At 42.9% G+C, this 16,466-nt stretch overlaps 1 protein-coding gene and 1 pseudogene across 1 annotated transcript; one reads left to right on the top strand and one right to left on the bottom strand.

Annotated features, from left to right (window-relative positions):
• Positions 1 to 777: 777 nt before the first annotated feature.
• On the top strand, positions 778 to 16,048 carry LTV1 (LTV1 ribosome biogenesis factor). The gene is made up of 11 exons (XM_077350888.1): positions 778 to 946; positions 3,446 to 3,577; positions 4,465 to 4,656; positions 10,160 to 10,247; positions 11,654 to 11,792; positions 12,080 to 12,329; positions 12,772 to 12,899; positions 13,527 to 13,675; positions 13,940 to 13,992; positions 14,776 to 14,976; positions 15,347 to 16,048. The coding sequence occupies exons 1-11, from the start codon at positions 944 to 946 to the stop codon at positions 15,458 to 15,460; spliced, it is 1,449 nt and encodes a 482-aa protein (XP_077207003.1). The 5' UTR covers positions 778 to 943; the 3' UTR covers positions 15,461 to 16,048.
• LOC143828012 (U2 spliceosomal RNA) lies at positions 14,049 to 14,177 on the bottom strand (annotated as a pseudogene).
• Positions 16,049 to 16,466: the final 418 nt, after the last annotated feature.

Genomic DNA, 16,466 nt, shown 5'->3' with positions numbered 1-16,466 from the left:
CTATACTTTTTTTTTCCATCATGAGATTTTCATGGCAGAGCTATTGTGTATGTAAGGTAGCATGTCAATATTTTACTGGACACTAAATAGGGTTTAATGTTTTAATTATGTAGTGTAAGGCTGTAAGCTGTCTTCTGCCAGAACTAATGTTTAGAACGAACCTACATGTTTTCATCCATACACACACACAGGTGTGTACATCTATGATGATTTAATTATTTATATAGCACCACCAACAAAGACGGCTCAACTGAGGATTGCAGCCAAAGGGTACACACTACACTCAGGCCTGACTCTCATGCGGGTGTCCTCAGTGGCCAGAGCGGATTTCCAAGCTCTTGCCTCTACATGCGTGTGACGGAAAAGGGGTAAGCAAAGGCTGGAGGCGCCCAGACTGAGCACGGAAGGCTGCCACGGGCCTGAATCCTCGACGGAGGCAGGTCGTGGAATGACTTGGCTCTCCAATGGCTCTGGGGGGCAATCTGGCACGCTCACCATTCCCCGGCCAGAATAGGGAATCCGCGGACTATTCGACTCGGCAGGCAGCTCCGCTTTGGGACGGAAGAGGACAATGCCCGGCGGCTCCTGCCCGCCCCGCCCCGAGGCAGAAACCGGCAGCCCCCAAAGGAGGCCCTTTCACTTGATGGGAACTAAAGTGTCACTATCGGGCGCCTCGCCAACGAATCTCCCCACCACCAGCCCTCCGCCGCCCCGAGCAGGGCGGAAGGAGCCTGACCCCTTACGCGACGGGGCTTCCTCGCGGGCCTCCAAGATGGCGACAGGGCGGAACTAAGGGAACGGGGCCGGAAGAGTGGCCGCACGGGAAAGGAAATGCCGTTCCGGAACCGGAAGTGCATGTGGAAGGCGGGGGCGTGAATGGAGTGAGTTTTGGGGACCCTGGGGAGCGAGCGCGAGGCGGTCGTGCGGTCTGTTTTCGGGCGCCATGGTAAGCGGGGTCGAGAGGTGGGATTTGACTGGCGCTCTCGGGCGCGCGGATTGGGTCCCTTCGTGGACACGAGGGGGCGAGGAGAACAGCGCGGTTTTGTAGCGTGTTCTGTACTTGTGTGCACGCGCGCGTGTGCAGGGGGGTGTCATTCCCGCTGTGCCTCTGGTAGTAACAGTCGTAACACTTGGCGTAGTGCCTTCTGCGCGAAAAACATCTACACATGCTCTTGTAGCAACAAATCTGTAAAAGAGACCAGTAGCCCTTTTCCTGTATGAGGATGTGAGAGAGGCCACCTAATGAGTTACTAGCAGAACGGAGAGCTGTCGACAAATAGAAGTACGATGCAGCTACACTATAAATCAAAACAGATCCTGTACTGGTGCATCAGCATGATAAATTGTAGCAAAGGAAGGTCAGTTGCCAGACTCTTTTACTCTAATCCATCTCTCCAAGGTGATTAATGTTCCGTCAGCATAAATTGCTATCAGCTTCAAGCTAATTTTTGATCAATTGTGTTTGCATGGCTTTTCAGACACCAGTTTTTTTGTGGTTGGTTACTGACTTTGTATATGGGCTTGATTATGTCTCTTCAACTCAGGAACATCATAAGGCCAAAAGCTCCAAAGCTTTTGGCTTTATGACATTTCTGAGTTCGAGAGATGTAATTAGCCATAAAGAAGGTGGTCTCTGAAGACCTTTTGTTACTATAATTTATTACACTGATGCCAACAGTACAAGATCTTTTTTGATTTAGAATTGAGAGCTGGCACTACCTAATTCTTAGATCAGTCCATTTACTGCAGCTACTGAAAGCCAAGTTTTTTTAGACAAAAAATTCTACGTTGGTATATGGGAATGATTCTCGAAGGTCAAATGCAGCTCTGTTGAGTGTGTATCCATCCAGTGAGAAACCGCCCCCCCCCCCCATGCCTGTACTGAGCCCATCAAGGGAAAGGCAACACATGAGAACAAAAATGACCCCTTGCAGATTCTGGACTCTTCATCAGACCGTCCTCTGAGCTTGGTGTAGAGCCAGCTTGGTATAATGGTTAGGAGTCCCAACTTCTGATCTGGCAAACCGGGATTGATTCTTCCACATGCAGCCAGCTGGGCAACCTTGGCCTTGTCACAGCACTGATAAGCTCTTCTGACCGAGCTGGAATATCAGGGCTCTCTCACCCTCTCCTATCTCACAGGGTGTCTGTTGTGGGGAGAGGAAAGGGAAGATGATTGGAGACTTCTTCTGGTAGAATCAGCTCTTCTTCAGACTTGCAGCTTCTGTGGAAAATTTAAGAGGGATGAGAATTGGGGGGATCTGGGAGAGTTCAGACACACACACACACATCCACACACACACACCCTGAGCCAGACCCTATTGTCTGGGTCACCCAGGGATGGTCACCCAGCCTGGACCACTTCACAGGGGTGGGGTGGTGGAGTGGGAAACTGTTGTGCTTCCTCGAGTTTCTCAGAGATAGGATGTGGGAAGAAAGGAAAAAAAGAGTGAGAGATAGATCGTGGACATACGTGGCTGCTGAGGATGAGCATTATGGAGCTGTGTGCGCTGAAGAGCTAACTTACTTACTTGCAAGAAAGATGACTCATTTCTTAAAAGTCCTATATATGCAAAAAGTAATTTGTATGGAAATATATGATGCCCTCCCTGCCTTGTGTTCCCCAACCTTTTTATCACCGGGGACCGGTCAACGCTTGACAATTTTACTGAGGCCCGGGGCGGGGGGGATAGTCTTTTGCCGAGGGACATGGCCACCACCTGAGCCCCTGCTCCGCTTCATTTCCCGCTGGAGCCCCTGACTTTCCACCACCCACTGGGGGGTGCTGCCAGCAGCAACCGTGCAGTGCCACGCTGAGGGAGAGCCCCAGCCATGGCAGCCACCAGAGAACACCAAAGGTGAGCCAGCAGCAGAGTGGCAGGACAGTCCCTGAGGCAGCAGCCGGGGAGGAGGACAAGGAGGAGCTGCGGCACGGTACCAATCTCCTGACCGGGGGTTGGGGACAGCTGTTGTATGGTATCCCTTAGGAAAAAAATCTAGTAATGCATATGATTAAATACATTTATTAGGGTTTTAGTAGATTCCCCAGTAAATCAATTGCTTCAGTTTCTAGGAATCTATTCCTTTGGTTTGTAAAAAATGATATTGTTAATGGGGTTTGCCCATGTCATTTATACACTTAGTATCTCTATATCTGGCATTACATTTATGACATGCATGGTCCAGCCCAACTAGTACCATTTATGTCAGATCCGACCCTCATGGCAAATCAGTTTGATACCTCTGACCTGTAGAGAGAATGGGGTGGGGAAGAATAACTTCCTCCATTTAGGAAGGCATGTTTTATTTCAGAAATATTTCTTTTGTGCCTTTGTTGTATATTCTATTTAACTGAGAAGAGTATCAAGCACAGTCCATATGTTTAGATTCAAAAGGTAAAAGTTTTGATAACAGAAGTTTGAAATAACTCACTTTTGTCTTGCAGCCTCACAGGCGGAAGAAACCATTCATAGAAAAGAAAAAGGCTGTAAAATTTCATTTAGTACACAGAAGTCAGAAGGACCCTTTGACAGCAGATGAAACTGCACCCCAGAGAATTCTTTTGCCTGCACAAAAGGTAACTGTAGAATATACAGTTCAGAGGATTGATTCAATAATTAATTTCTCCATTGCTATATTGTAGGATTATGCTGGGATAGTACTTGTCTCTGTGTTTGTGTAGTTCTTAGACCTTCTGTGAATTTTTTGCAGTATGCCATAGGCCTTTTATGGACGGGGAAGCTACTGCGCACTGCCAACATGCCATTGCAGTGGGGCAGGATGCCCCGCCGTTCCCCGTGTATGCATGGGGGCGGGGCATGCTGGGCTGCCCCGGTGTAGCGCGCATATGTGTGCTGAACACCGGGGTCCGGAGGTAAGTCGCAGAGGCGGGGGGGAGGTTTGGACAACACCAGGGTGGTCCAGGCCCCCTCCGCCTGCCCAGGCAAAGCCCACAGGGGCAAGCGTTATCCCTACAGGGACACCGTAGGGTTGGGGCTGGGCAGGCCGACAGTCCTGGCGCTAGCAGTTGTACACAGCGCAGGCCCACTGCGGCCCTGGCTTACCCAGGAAGCTATGGAAGATCCCGCGTTTGCTTAACGAGGGCCTTCCGTAGCCCTGGGCTGGGAGGCGATTGCGCTGGCGGCGGCAACGAGCGTTATCGGTGATTTTTCCCGAAGTGCTGCTGCCGCCAACACGGGCATTATGGCCCGTGCATAAGGGGCCATAATATATTGTTCTTGAGTGTTTAATAAGCTTAGTAATACCCTTCTAATTGTGGAATCCTAAAATTCACCTTTTGAGTTCCATCAGCTCTGCTACAAGAGTGGTGAGGAACACTGACCATATCTAACCTATCCGCCCTTCCTGAAAGGCTGCGTTTGGAAACTCTTTTTGCCAATCACTGCTGGAGGTACTAAATGTAAGTTAATAATGCTGGACATGTTTGGTAACTTTTTTTTGCAGGGAAATGATGAAAAACGGAGAGAAGAACAGAGGAAATATGGAATCTTCTTTGATGATGATTATGATTACTTGCAACATCTCAAAGAAGCTTCTGAAACTTCTGAGCTTGTTCCATCGAGCATCCAAAGTCAACAAGGCAAGATTATAGTGACCAAAGAAGGGGAGGTTGAAGAGGAAATTCAGCACATTCCTGTAAGTACAGGATTGGTGGTGATAGTTATTGTTCCTGTTATTGCCTTTCTCATGTGGCTACCCAGAAAATGAATCAAAGCAAAATAATAAGCAGGGTTGAATGTTTAAAGCTAAATGTGTAGAATTTCCTTAAAAATTGGAATATAATGCTGTTTTTTTTCCATATACACTAATGATTATTTGATTTTGATCTCCTGTTAACAGGTATTAGGAATTAATGATTCAGAAGCTGGTTGTTCATGTTATCTTCTGTTTTGTTCTTTTTCAGTTATGCAACTTGTGATGCCCCTTTTCCACATTTGCAAAGTGCCTGCCACTCTCTTCACTAAGCTTGTGCGCTTCGGCCACTTCTGCAGCCATTCAAGCTGGAGGCGGCCAGCGCTCCAAGGATGAGGGGTGGTGCCAGTGCGGCAGTTGGTGCCACACGCAGGTGCAGAGCTCTGCGCCTGCGGGCAGTCACCGGATTGCGCGCCACCACCAGCCCCTCCCCCTCCCCCACGCTGTGGTGCTGGCTGCCTCCGGCTTGAATGGCCACCAAAGTGCAGAAGCCTACTCTTCACATCTCTCTTAGGTTTAGGGCCACAAGTAGGTAGGTCACTTTTGCTACCTTTCTCGTCTCTTAAAATATATAGAGAGACGTGTCCATTTCACACCTCAGGTCCTCTCATTCATTCATAGACACATCAGCAGACAGGGTAGCCCAGGCCTTTAATAACAGACCCTGACTCAGACACTTCACTGAATTATTGGAGTTGGGGCTCATACATTGTTCCAGTTACTTGCTGGTGCTATCATTTATTCATATCCTCAAACGTAATTTTGTTGTTGTTGTTGTTATGTGCGAAGTCGTGTCCGACCCATCGCGACCCCATGGACAATGATCCTCCAGGCCTTCCTGTCCTCTACCATTCCCCGGAGTCCATTTAAGTTTGCACCTACTGCTTCAGTGACTCCATCCAGCCACCTCATTCTCTGTCGTCCCCTTCTTCTTTTGCCCTCGATCGCTCCCAGCATTAGGCTCTTCTCCAGGGAGTCCTTCCTTCTCATGAGGTGGCCAAAATATTTGAGTTTCATCTTCAGGATCTGGCCTTCTAAAGAGCAGTCAGGGCTGATCTCCTCTAGGACTGACCGGTTTGTTCGCCTTGCAGTCCAAGGGACTCGCAAGAGTCTTCTCCAGCACCAGAGTTCAAAAGCCTCAATTCTTTGACGCTCGGCCTTCCTTATGGTCCAACTTTCGCAGCCATACATTGCAACTGGGAAGACCATAGCCTTGACTAAACGCACTTTTGTTGGCAGGGTGATGTCTCTGCTTTTTAGGATGCTCTCTAGATTTGCCATAGCTTTCCTCCCCAGGAGCAAGCGTCTTTTAATTTCTTTGCTGCAGTCCCCATCTGCAGTAATCTTGGAGCCCAGGAAAATAAAATCTGTCACTATCTCCATTTCTTCCCCTTCTATTTGCCAGGAATTGAGAGGGCCGGATGCCATGATCTTTGTTTTCTTGATGTTGAGTTTCAAGCCAACTTTTGCACTCTCCTCCTTCACCCGCATCAACAGGCTCTTTAGTTCCTCTTCGCTTTCTGCCATTAGAGTGGTATCATCTGCATATCTGAGGTTGTTGATATTTCTCCCTGCAATCTTGATCCCAATTTGTGACTCCTCTAATCCCGCATTTCTCATGATGTGCTCTGCATACAAGTTAAATAGGCAAGGCGACAGTATACAGCCTTGCCGAACTCCTTTCTCAATTTTGAACCAGTCAGTGATTCCATGTTCAGTTCTCACTGTTGCTTCTTGACCTGCATATAAATTTCTCAAGAGACAAATAAGATGCTCTGGTATTCCCATCTCTTTAAGAACTTGCCACAATTTGTTGTGCTCCACACAATCAAAGGCTTTAGCATAGTCAATGAAGCAGAAGTAGACGTTCTTCTGGTACTCCCTAGCTTTCTCCATGATCCAGCGTATGTTGGCAATTTGATCTCTAGTTCCTCTGCCTCTTCGAAATCCTGCCTGTACTTCTGGAAGTTCTCGGTCCACATATTGCTGGAGCCTAGCTTGTAGGATTTTGAGCATAACTTTGCTAGCATGAGAAATTAGTGCAATGGTGCGGTAGTTTGAACATTCTTTGGCATTGCCCTTCTTTGGGATTGGAATGTAAACTGACCTTTTCCAATCCTGTGGCCATTGTTGAGTTTTCCAAATTTGCTGGCATATTGAGTGTAGCACTTTTACTGCATCGTCCTTTAAGATTTTGAATAGTTCAACTGGAATGCTGTCACTACCACTAGCTTTATTGTTGCTCAGACTTCCTAAGGCCCATCTGACTTCACATTCCAGGATGTCTGGCTCCAGGTCAGTAACTACCCCATTGTGGTCATCAGGGATGTTAAGCTCGCTCTTGTATAGTTCTTCTGTATAATTTTGCCACCTTTGTTTAATCTCTTCTGCTTCTGTGAGGTCCCTACCATTTTGGTCCCTTATCATACCCACCTTTGCATGAAACGTTCTCTTCATATCTCCAATTTTCTTGAAAAGATCTCTGGTCCTCCCCATTCTATTGTTTTCTTCTATTTGTTTGCACTGTTCATTTAAGAAGGCATTCTTATCTCTTCTAGCTTTTCTCTGGAATTCTGCATTCAATTGGGTGTATCTTTCTCTTTCTCCCTTGCCTTTCACTTCCCTTCTCTCCTTAGCTATTTGTAAAGCTTCCTCAGACAGCCATTTTGATTTCTTGCATTTCTTTTTCTTTGGGATGGTTTTAGTTGCTACCTCTTGTACAATGTTGCGAACCTCCGTCCATAGTTCTTCAGGCACTCTGTCTATCAGATCTAATTCCTTAAATCTATTTGTCACCTCCACTGTGTATTCGTCGGGGATATGATTTAGTTCATACCTGAGTGGCCTAGTGCTTTTCCCTACTTTCTTCAATTTAAGCCTAAATTTTGCAACAAGAAGCTCATGATCTGAACCACAATCAGCTCCTGGTCTTGTTTTTATTGACTGGATAGAACTTTTCCATCTTTGGCTGCAGAGTACATAGTCAATCTGATTTCTGTGTTGACCGTCTGGTGATGTCCATGTGTAGAGTCGTCTCTTGGGTTGCTGGAAAAGAGTGTTTGCTATGACCATTGTATTCTCTTGACAAAATTCTACCAGCCTGTGCCCTGCTTCATTTTGTATTCCAAGGCCAAACTTGCCTGTTATCCCGGTTATCTTTTGGCTTCCTACTTTAGCATTCCAATCCCCCATGATGATAAGCACATCATTTTTGGGCGTTGCTTCTAGAAGGTGTTGTAGGGCTTCATAGAACTGATCAACTTCATCCTCTTCAGCAGCAGTGGTTGGGGCGTAGACCTGGATCACTGTGATGTTGAATGGTTTGCCTTGGATTCGAACTGAGATCATTCTGTCATTTTGGGGATTGTATCCCAAGACTGCTTTTCCTACTCTCTTATTGATTATGAAGGCTACTCCATTTCTTCTGCGAGATTCTTGTCCACAGTAGTATACCTGATGGTCATCTGAATTAAATTCACCCATTCCTGTCCATTTTAGTTCACTGATTCCTAAAATGTCGATGTTCAGTCTTCTCATTTCTTGTTTGACCACGTCCAGCTTGCCTTGATTCATGGATCTGACGTTCCAGGTTCCTATGGAATAAAAATCTTTACAGCATCGGACTGTCTTTTCGCCACCAGTTACTTCCACAACTGAGCGTCCTTTCGGCTTTGGCCCAGCCGCTTCATTCATTCTGGCGCTACTCGTACTAGCCGTCTGCTCATCCCCAGTAGCATATTGGACACCTTCCGACCTGAGGGGCTCATCTTCCAGCGTCATATCGTTATGCCTATTGGAACTGTCCATAGAGTTTTCATGGCAAAGATACTGGAGTGGTTTGCCATTTCCTTCTCCAGTGGATCACCTTTTGTCAGAGCTCTCAGCTATGACCTGTCCGTCTTGGGTGGCCCTGCACGGTATAGCTCATAGCTTCACTGAACTACGCAAGCCCCCTTGCCACAACAAGGCAGCGATCCTTGAAGGGGGAAACGTAATTTACTTGGTGTGTATTTGTGTGTTTCTTTCCCTGTAACACCCAGGCCACATATTTAAACAAGGAGTTAACTTTTATTTATGGTTTGAGCATAACACAGAAGAAAATAAGATCAATGTCACATTTTGTTTCCAACTGAACTTTAGAAATGGTTCCCTATTCCTGCAGTTGGGATCCTGTGTCACAAATTGACTTCCTTCAGCCAGCTCTAAATAGCTCTTTACCACAGTTTTACTCAGCCTCTGAACTCCTTAGCTGGCAACTCCCAACTACTCTGTCTGTCCCTAACATTCTGTTAGCCCTCATTGGTCACTCTGAGGGAGAGGTGGAACATGACCTCTGCATCACAGGTAGAGGGCCTTACTATCCAATTTGATGTGGGAAGTTATTTGACACCTACATGAAAAGTTTGGGAGCTGGAATGGAGATCTTTGCTAAACACTCATGCAGGTTACCAGTTCAGATCTCTAGTAGAATTCAATACTTGTAGTTATTTCACGCTTCAGCTTTGGTTCTTTGTTACCAATGAGAAGAGAAAAGGCAAGTGTTCATAATTATGAATGTAGTTACACAACTAACAGAATAGATATACTGAGATAAAAACTCAAATAAAAGTCTGTATAACCAGCAAGTCATCCAGGAGCTTTCCTAGCTGTGTGTTATAGACAGTGCAAGAACAGGGCAGGCGGTTGCAGAGGTGTGTGGGAGGAAAAGGGATAAAAAGTAAAGTGAATGAATAAGTACCATTCCTGCATGTTTTATTTTGGAACTTTGTACTGGAGTCATAGAATCATAGATCCGTAAGGGTCCATACAGTCTATCTGATCCACCCTCCTGCTCACTGCAGGTTCAGTCTAAAGCATCCTTGACAAGTGTTCATCCAGCTGCTGCTTGGAGACTGCTAGGGAGGGAGAGCTCGCTACTGCCCTAGGCAGACAATTCTACTGCTGAACTACTAGTACACTAAAAAGAGTAATTTCCTCATGTCCTGAAAACCTTGTCCTCTTTCTCAGTGGTCCCATACAATTAGGTGCAACTTCTGCTACTTTCTTCTTTTCTCTTGGCGGAGAAAAAGATTTCTTCTCCCAGTCCTGGTTTAGTCCTCTTTGGTCAGCACACTGGTGATTGACAAGAGTTAATGAATAGCAGGATCACTTTTTGAAATCTTGTCAAGTGAGTGAATGTGCAGCTACTCGGGTATGTATAAAGGATCCTGAATTGTTGTCTTTCTTACTCATAGACTGAAGCACAAGGAAAAGTTTAAATGGAATAGTTTCTTATACAGGCACTTTTCTCTGTGAAAGACACCAACATTCACAAGAATAGAAATAACTGGGTATCAACTGAATTGCATCTATTATTAAAACGCAAAAGAGGGTTTTGTCTCTTAAGAATTATTTTAAAGAAAGAGCTGGAATATCTTTGATGTTTTCTTTCTTTTTCTTTTTCCAGGCTCCCACTATTAATTTGCCCTCATCAGTGTTTGCATCAGAATTTGAAGAGGATGTGGGACTGTTAAATAAGGCGGCTCCTGTTTCAGGTTCGAAATTTAAGCTGCCTTTTTTCCAATTAACCCACCTTTAAAATATTGCTGTTGTAGAATATAACCGATCCTTAATTTATTGCTGTTGATGTATGACCAAATAAAATGGAGGCTCTCTGTTTTTTGGGGGAAGGAGGGTGTTTTGTTTTTAAAGAGGGATTAGATGCCCTTGATCTGAATGGAATGGAGTTGAGTTGGATGTGCTCATAGACCCACGTTTTCTTTTTGAAAAACAGATCGGTGTAGTAATCAAGAGTCCATTCTGTCATCTACATTTGGTTTGCCAACATGCGCTTTTCTTAGGCTCAACCAACAGACCATGTTGATCCTTCCCTTCGTAACCTCACTGATTGCTGTAATGCCTTCTACATTGGACTGTCCTTGAAGCCAACTCAGAAACTGCAGCTTGTTCAGAATTCGGCAGCATAATGTATTATCACTATATTTATAAGCTGCTCTGCTCTGGTTTGGCCTCACTTGGAGTACTGTGTTCAGTTTTGGGCACCCCTGTTGAAGAGGGATGTTGACAAACTGGAGCATGTCCACAGGAGGGCAACAAAGATGGTGAGGGGTTTGGAGACCAAGACGTATGAAGAAAGGTTGGGGGAGCTTGGTCTGTTTAGCCTGGAGAGGAGACGACTGAGAGGGGATCTGATAACCATCTTTAAGTATTTAAAAGGTTGCCATATAGAGGATGGAGCAGAATTGTTCTCTCTTGCCCCAGAGGGAAGACCAGAACCAATGGGATGAAATTAATTAAAAAGAAATTCCATCTCAACATCTGGAAGGGGTTCCTGACAGTTACAGTGGTTTCTCAGTGGAACAGGCTTCCTCGGGAGGTGGTGGGTTCTCCATCTTTGGAAATTTTTAAACAGAGGCTGGATGGCCATCTGATGGAGAGGCTGATTCTGTGAAGGCAAATGGGTGGCAGGTTACAGCAGATGAGTGATTGGGATGTGAGTGTCCTGCATAGTGCAGGGGGTTGGACTAGATGACCCAGGAGGTCCCTTCCAATTCTATTATTCTATGATTCTATTAACTGAAGCCACAAGGAAAGTTGGGATGTAAATATTTTTATACATAAATAAATGTCTGTGAAAAACTAAATCAGCACAGATTTAAGTGTCTTGTTCTGTGTTCAAAATACATAGTAATTTCTTCAATAAGACCTTTATTGGCATACAGAAAAAGTTCCATTGGCAGCAGTATAAAAAAACTGATAAAATTCCAGTTAAAACTTCTGACAAGTAAGCTGAACGTTATGCAAAAAAATATCATTCTCAAGTCTCTCAGGCACCGTTTTGCCAAGGAGACTGTCAAATCATGACTCACACAGTAAGTGTTAGCAATAAAATGGTTTAGAGGCTTTAGCTTGATTAATATATGCTTTCATCTTTCATTAGGGCCCAGGTTGGATTTTGACCCTGACATTGTTGCTGCACTTGATGATGATTTTGATTTTGACGACCCAAATAATCTTCTTGAGGATGACTTCATTTTAAATGCCAATAAACCTGGGAGCAGAGAGCAGGAAGGTTATTGGTAAGGAAATGGAAAGATATTACTGCCTTGTTTGTTAACTGCAGTGGGGAGAAAAGAGGAAACCCCTGTTATTGGTGTAGCAGAAACTGTTTCGAATTCACAAGTGGCAGTGACCACAGGCGAGTCTGGGTTCAAGCCCCTCTTCGTTTTTCCATTGTAAAAGTTATCTTGCTTTTCCTTGTCCAGCTACAAAACAGGTAACAGTGGTATGTCAAGCAATTACCATTTTAGTGGTATGGGAAGAATGCCATAAATGCCAGATTTTTTTGTCTTTACGTTCTTCACAGGGAATCTAACTCTGGAGATGAAGATGAATGGGAGGATATGGAGGAAGAGGAGACAGATGGAAAGAACATTTCTAGTGACAGGGAGTATGACTCTGAGGGTCCTTTGTCAGATGACAATGAAATTGGAGAGATGAAAGAATTTCTTTTCATGCAAGAAGAGACCAAGAGCCGTTTCACAGACTACTCCATGACTTCCTCAGTCATAAAAAGGAATGAACAATTGACCCTTCTGGATGAGAGATTTGAGAAGGTGAAGAAACCATTCTGGTAAACCCCAGAGCATCCCTGCAAACTATTTCATGCCATCAGTGCCTGGAGAATTGTTGGTTTTAATTTTCTCAGTAGATCTGGAATTTCATCTTCCGTCCTCTCAATTTAACTCAGTTCTTCAGACTCCCTTCCTGAAAATAGTCACTTTGGTATGGGTAGATGTCGCACATTTTTCACAGATGCAAAGAATTATCTGCTATCTCCCCATTTTTCTTTAGCAATCCTTCTATTCCTTGACCATCTAAAGGCTCAACTACCTCTTTAGCTGGTTTTCTGCTCTGGATTGTCTTTTAAAAATTGTTCATTATTTTCTCTGGTGCTTTTACCAATTCACTCCTCATATATCCTAATATATACAGACTTCATTCAATAGTGACTAATTTCTGTTGTATTCACAGTAATACTATGTTTCTTATTTTTAGTTTTTCGAGCAATTTGATGATGACGAAATTGGAGCCTTAGATAATGCGGAACTGGAAGGCTTCATTCAAAGTGACAGTACTCGGCTACAGGAAGTCTTGAATGATTACTACAAAGAGAAAGCAAAGGAGTATGTAGTCGACTTTTGCTTTTCAGTAATTCACATGAGTTGCCTTGATTCCCAATATGCATTGAATTTGTGGGTCTCAAATAGCTCCTCACAGTCTATACAAGTGATTGGATTCTAGGCTTGCTTGCTACCTTGGGTCTCAGGAGTGCTGCAGTTCTCAGGTCTGCTATATTTATTACTCAGTTCCCAGTTATATTGCCTAAGTATATCCAGTTGTATCTGATGAGAGATTCTGGTGGGTAGCTGTTTTATTCAAGGTGTGAGCTTTTGTGTGCATGTACACTTCTTCAGACAATGAAAAGAAAATCACTACATATATAAGGAGAAAGTAAATTAGTGAATAGCATCATGAAAATATCCAACAGATATGATGAAGACATTTAGCCGATTTAACAAGCTTAGTTTACAAGGTTATCAGGTTGTCAGTCCCTTAGGTTCATACTACATTTTGCACTCTTCCAAAACATGCATTCTGTGCCCTTATACTGCATATCTACCAACTGTGATCACTATAAAATCTGTTTCTGATTTACATGTTACGTTATAAGTAGGGAGAAGTTCGTTTTAAAGTTGAATCATGTTTCAATTAAAGTGTTAGTGTCCCTTTTGTGTGTCTTCTTTTATAAGCTGTGTGAAACTAGATGACCTTGAAATTGGGGAGGACTCAGAGAAGTTTGTGAATAAGATAATGGAAGAAGCAGATGAAGAACAAGAGGAAATTGTAACTTTAACCATAGAGGAGCCCAAAGAAAAATGGGATTGTGAATCCATTTTAAGTGAGTATTTAATGTATCTTTTCTAAACGAGTAAATTGCAGGATTATGATGCTGATCTTGTTTAGACCAAAAGGGTTATGATTTTTACAGTGTTTCTGCTGTGATGTATGTCTGACAAGTGCATGACTTTATTATCAAGGCAAGTCTTTGGTGGATTAACACCATGTAATGTTTTGCAATAGGTTATTACAGTTTATAGCAATCTTTTATAATTTGGGTAGGGGATTCCTTGAATGGTCACTCTTATGTGTTTGTCTCATTTAGGTACCTATTCAACCTTATATAATCATCCAAAACTTATTGAGGTTCCACGAAAGGTAAATGAGATTTTCACTCTATACCATTGGTGAATGTGATTAGTTTATAGAGAGAGAGAGATTGAGAGTTAAAATATTTAAATGATTTTGGGAAGAACAAAGGAAATTATTTAGATTTGCTTGGCACACTCCAGAGTCATTAATTGATACTGCACTTGATCTTAGCCAAAAGGCCAAGAAGCGATAAGTAACTAATTGATTCTGGCTGTTTTCCCTTTAGTTTTCTGTTGTAGCATGACATATTTTTGCATTGACATTCAGACTGAAAGTACACATTTTTATAACCAGTTTTGTGGAATACCATTTTAAAAGTGATTTGACACCATAACAAGTAGAAATAATGGGCATTTGTGTCAATAAATCCTTTTATCTTTTTGTGGAAAGACTGGTACTACCCTATTTTGTAACTGACCAACATTTTCCAACAAATACCAAAAAACAAAGATTAATAAATTTTGCTTTAAAATAAAAGGTAGTGCTTCAGTTTTTCTAAACTCAATTGAATATTTGGTTTGACCATTCAGTTTCTGCTGAATTTATTTTTGCATCCACATAGTCCTCTGAGGAAACTTGTAAACTTCTGAATCATAGAATCATAGAGTTGGAAGGGGCCATACAGGCCATCTAGTCCAACCCCCTTCTCAACACAGGATCAGCCCAAAGCATCCTAAAGCAATTAGTTAGAAGTTGCTGGGTTATGAATGAAATGGAGAAGATTCACATTGGCAAAGTAAGCAAGCGCTCTGAACCTTGTGTCTGGATTTTTTGTTTTGTTTTTTAAAGCCCAAACCAATCAAAGTGTCCCATAAGACTGGAATCCCACTGGATGTTTTGCCTAAAAGAGGACTTACAGCTAAGCAAGTTGAGTGCATGCAGATGATTAACGACAGTGACCTGCCAAGAGTATCCACACAACCACGTCCCAAAACTGAAAGTAAAGAAGATCACAAAGCCAGAAAACAAGCTATCAAAGAAGAACGCAAAGTAACTATTATTTTTCTTTTTAGTAATTAGTATCAGTACAAATGTGCTGTTTTAGAGCAAGACTAAGTCATTTAGACTTCAAATGTAAGACATTGAGAAGCATTAGAAGCCAAGAACTGGAATTCTCAATGTCATCCATCCTTCTGCAGCCTTCCTCTAGCACAAGCACAGCAGAGAAAACAACAGAGCAGACATTGTGCACTTTGTACCTGCTGGGTAGTAGTTGTGGAAGATGCATTTGTATCGGTCTGCTGTATTTCTTATAACTTTCATTGAAGATACCTAAATGAGCCAGTCCAACGCATTAAAAAGTTAAATTATGCAAGTTTTTTGTTCATAAGGAATTCAGTATACCAATTTCTCTCTACAGGAGCGCAGGATTGAGAAGAAAGCCAACAAGATAGCCTTCAAACATGAGAAAACAAGGCAACAGAAAGAGCTGCTCAACTTGCAACAGAACAGTCGAGGAGTCAAATTGTCATAATTGGATTAAGTGCTTCTTACAAAGGGCATTCAATCACCTTGTTCTTTATTGATATCCTCTGGAAAGGCTACTTTCCCCATTCTCGGTCTGTTTTGACACACAATAATATCTTCTAGCAAAAGGGTTACCCAATATTTGGTACAAAATAGTGCAGAATCTGCATAAAGAAGTATCTTGTAGGGATGACAGGCCTCCTCCATTTTAAAAAGCTGTATTTTATTCTTGTGCTGTATGCACCTGGCTTGTAACATACAGTCTGGCAGAATAACAGAATTCTAGAAGAACCAAAATGCTACAGACAAAGAAATGAAGCAACTACTGATTTTAACAACATAACTTGTAAAATCCCATGAACAATTTGTGGATTTTCACTCCTGAGAAGAGGAAGTCATATGCTGATTTACAGTGTGATTCTATATGGAATCAGTATAAGCACTTTGATTTCATCTGGACTTACGCTGAAATGGTGGTATTAACATAATTCATCTATGATCAATATACATACTTCAAAGATGTTTATATAGTATTGTAAATGGGCAAAGTGTTCAAAGACTTCGTAATATAAGTGAAATTGAGTAAGAAGAATAATTTATGCTGTTCTAGGTTTCTTGGAGAATGGGTGGGATAAAAATGTGATGAATTGATTGACACAATTTCTTAATCCAGTTTAAATCATTTTAAAGCATTTGCAGCAGTGCTTGGGGTATATTACCTTGCCTGGTTATACTGTTTTTGACAGAAAAGTGGCTCTAGAACTTATTCCTCTTAGTACATTGTCACCTGTATAGTAGTTACAGCTTGCTTTCTATAAACAAAAAACACCTGTGGGGAAAAAGCACCCCAGAAATCTATGCATTTTACCATTGGGAGCAGGATTTTTTTTACTCCAGCCCATGTAACATATTGGGATACAAAAAAACCCAAGATTTGTTAAGAAAACTCTGGTCTGAAGACTATTTTTAAGTGGTTTGGAGAGATATACAGCCTTTCCTTGAGTACAATAATT

Source organism: Paroedura picta, chromosome 1, assembly GCF_049243985.1.
Source record: "Paroedura picta isolate Pp20150507F chromosome 1, Ppicta_v3.0, whole genome shotgun sequence".
Lineage (NCBI taxonomy): Eukaryota > Metazoa > Chordata > Lepidosauria > Squamata > Gekkonidae > Paroedura > Paroedura picta.
The sequence above is the reverse complement of the archived record's forward strand: the minus strand, read 5'-3'. Positions and strand labels throughout refer to the sequence as shown.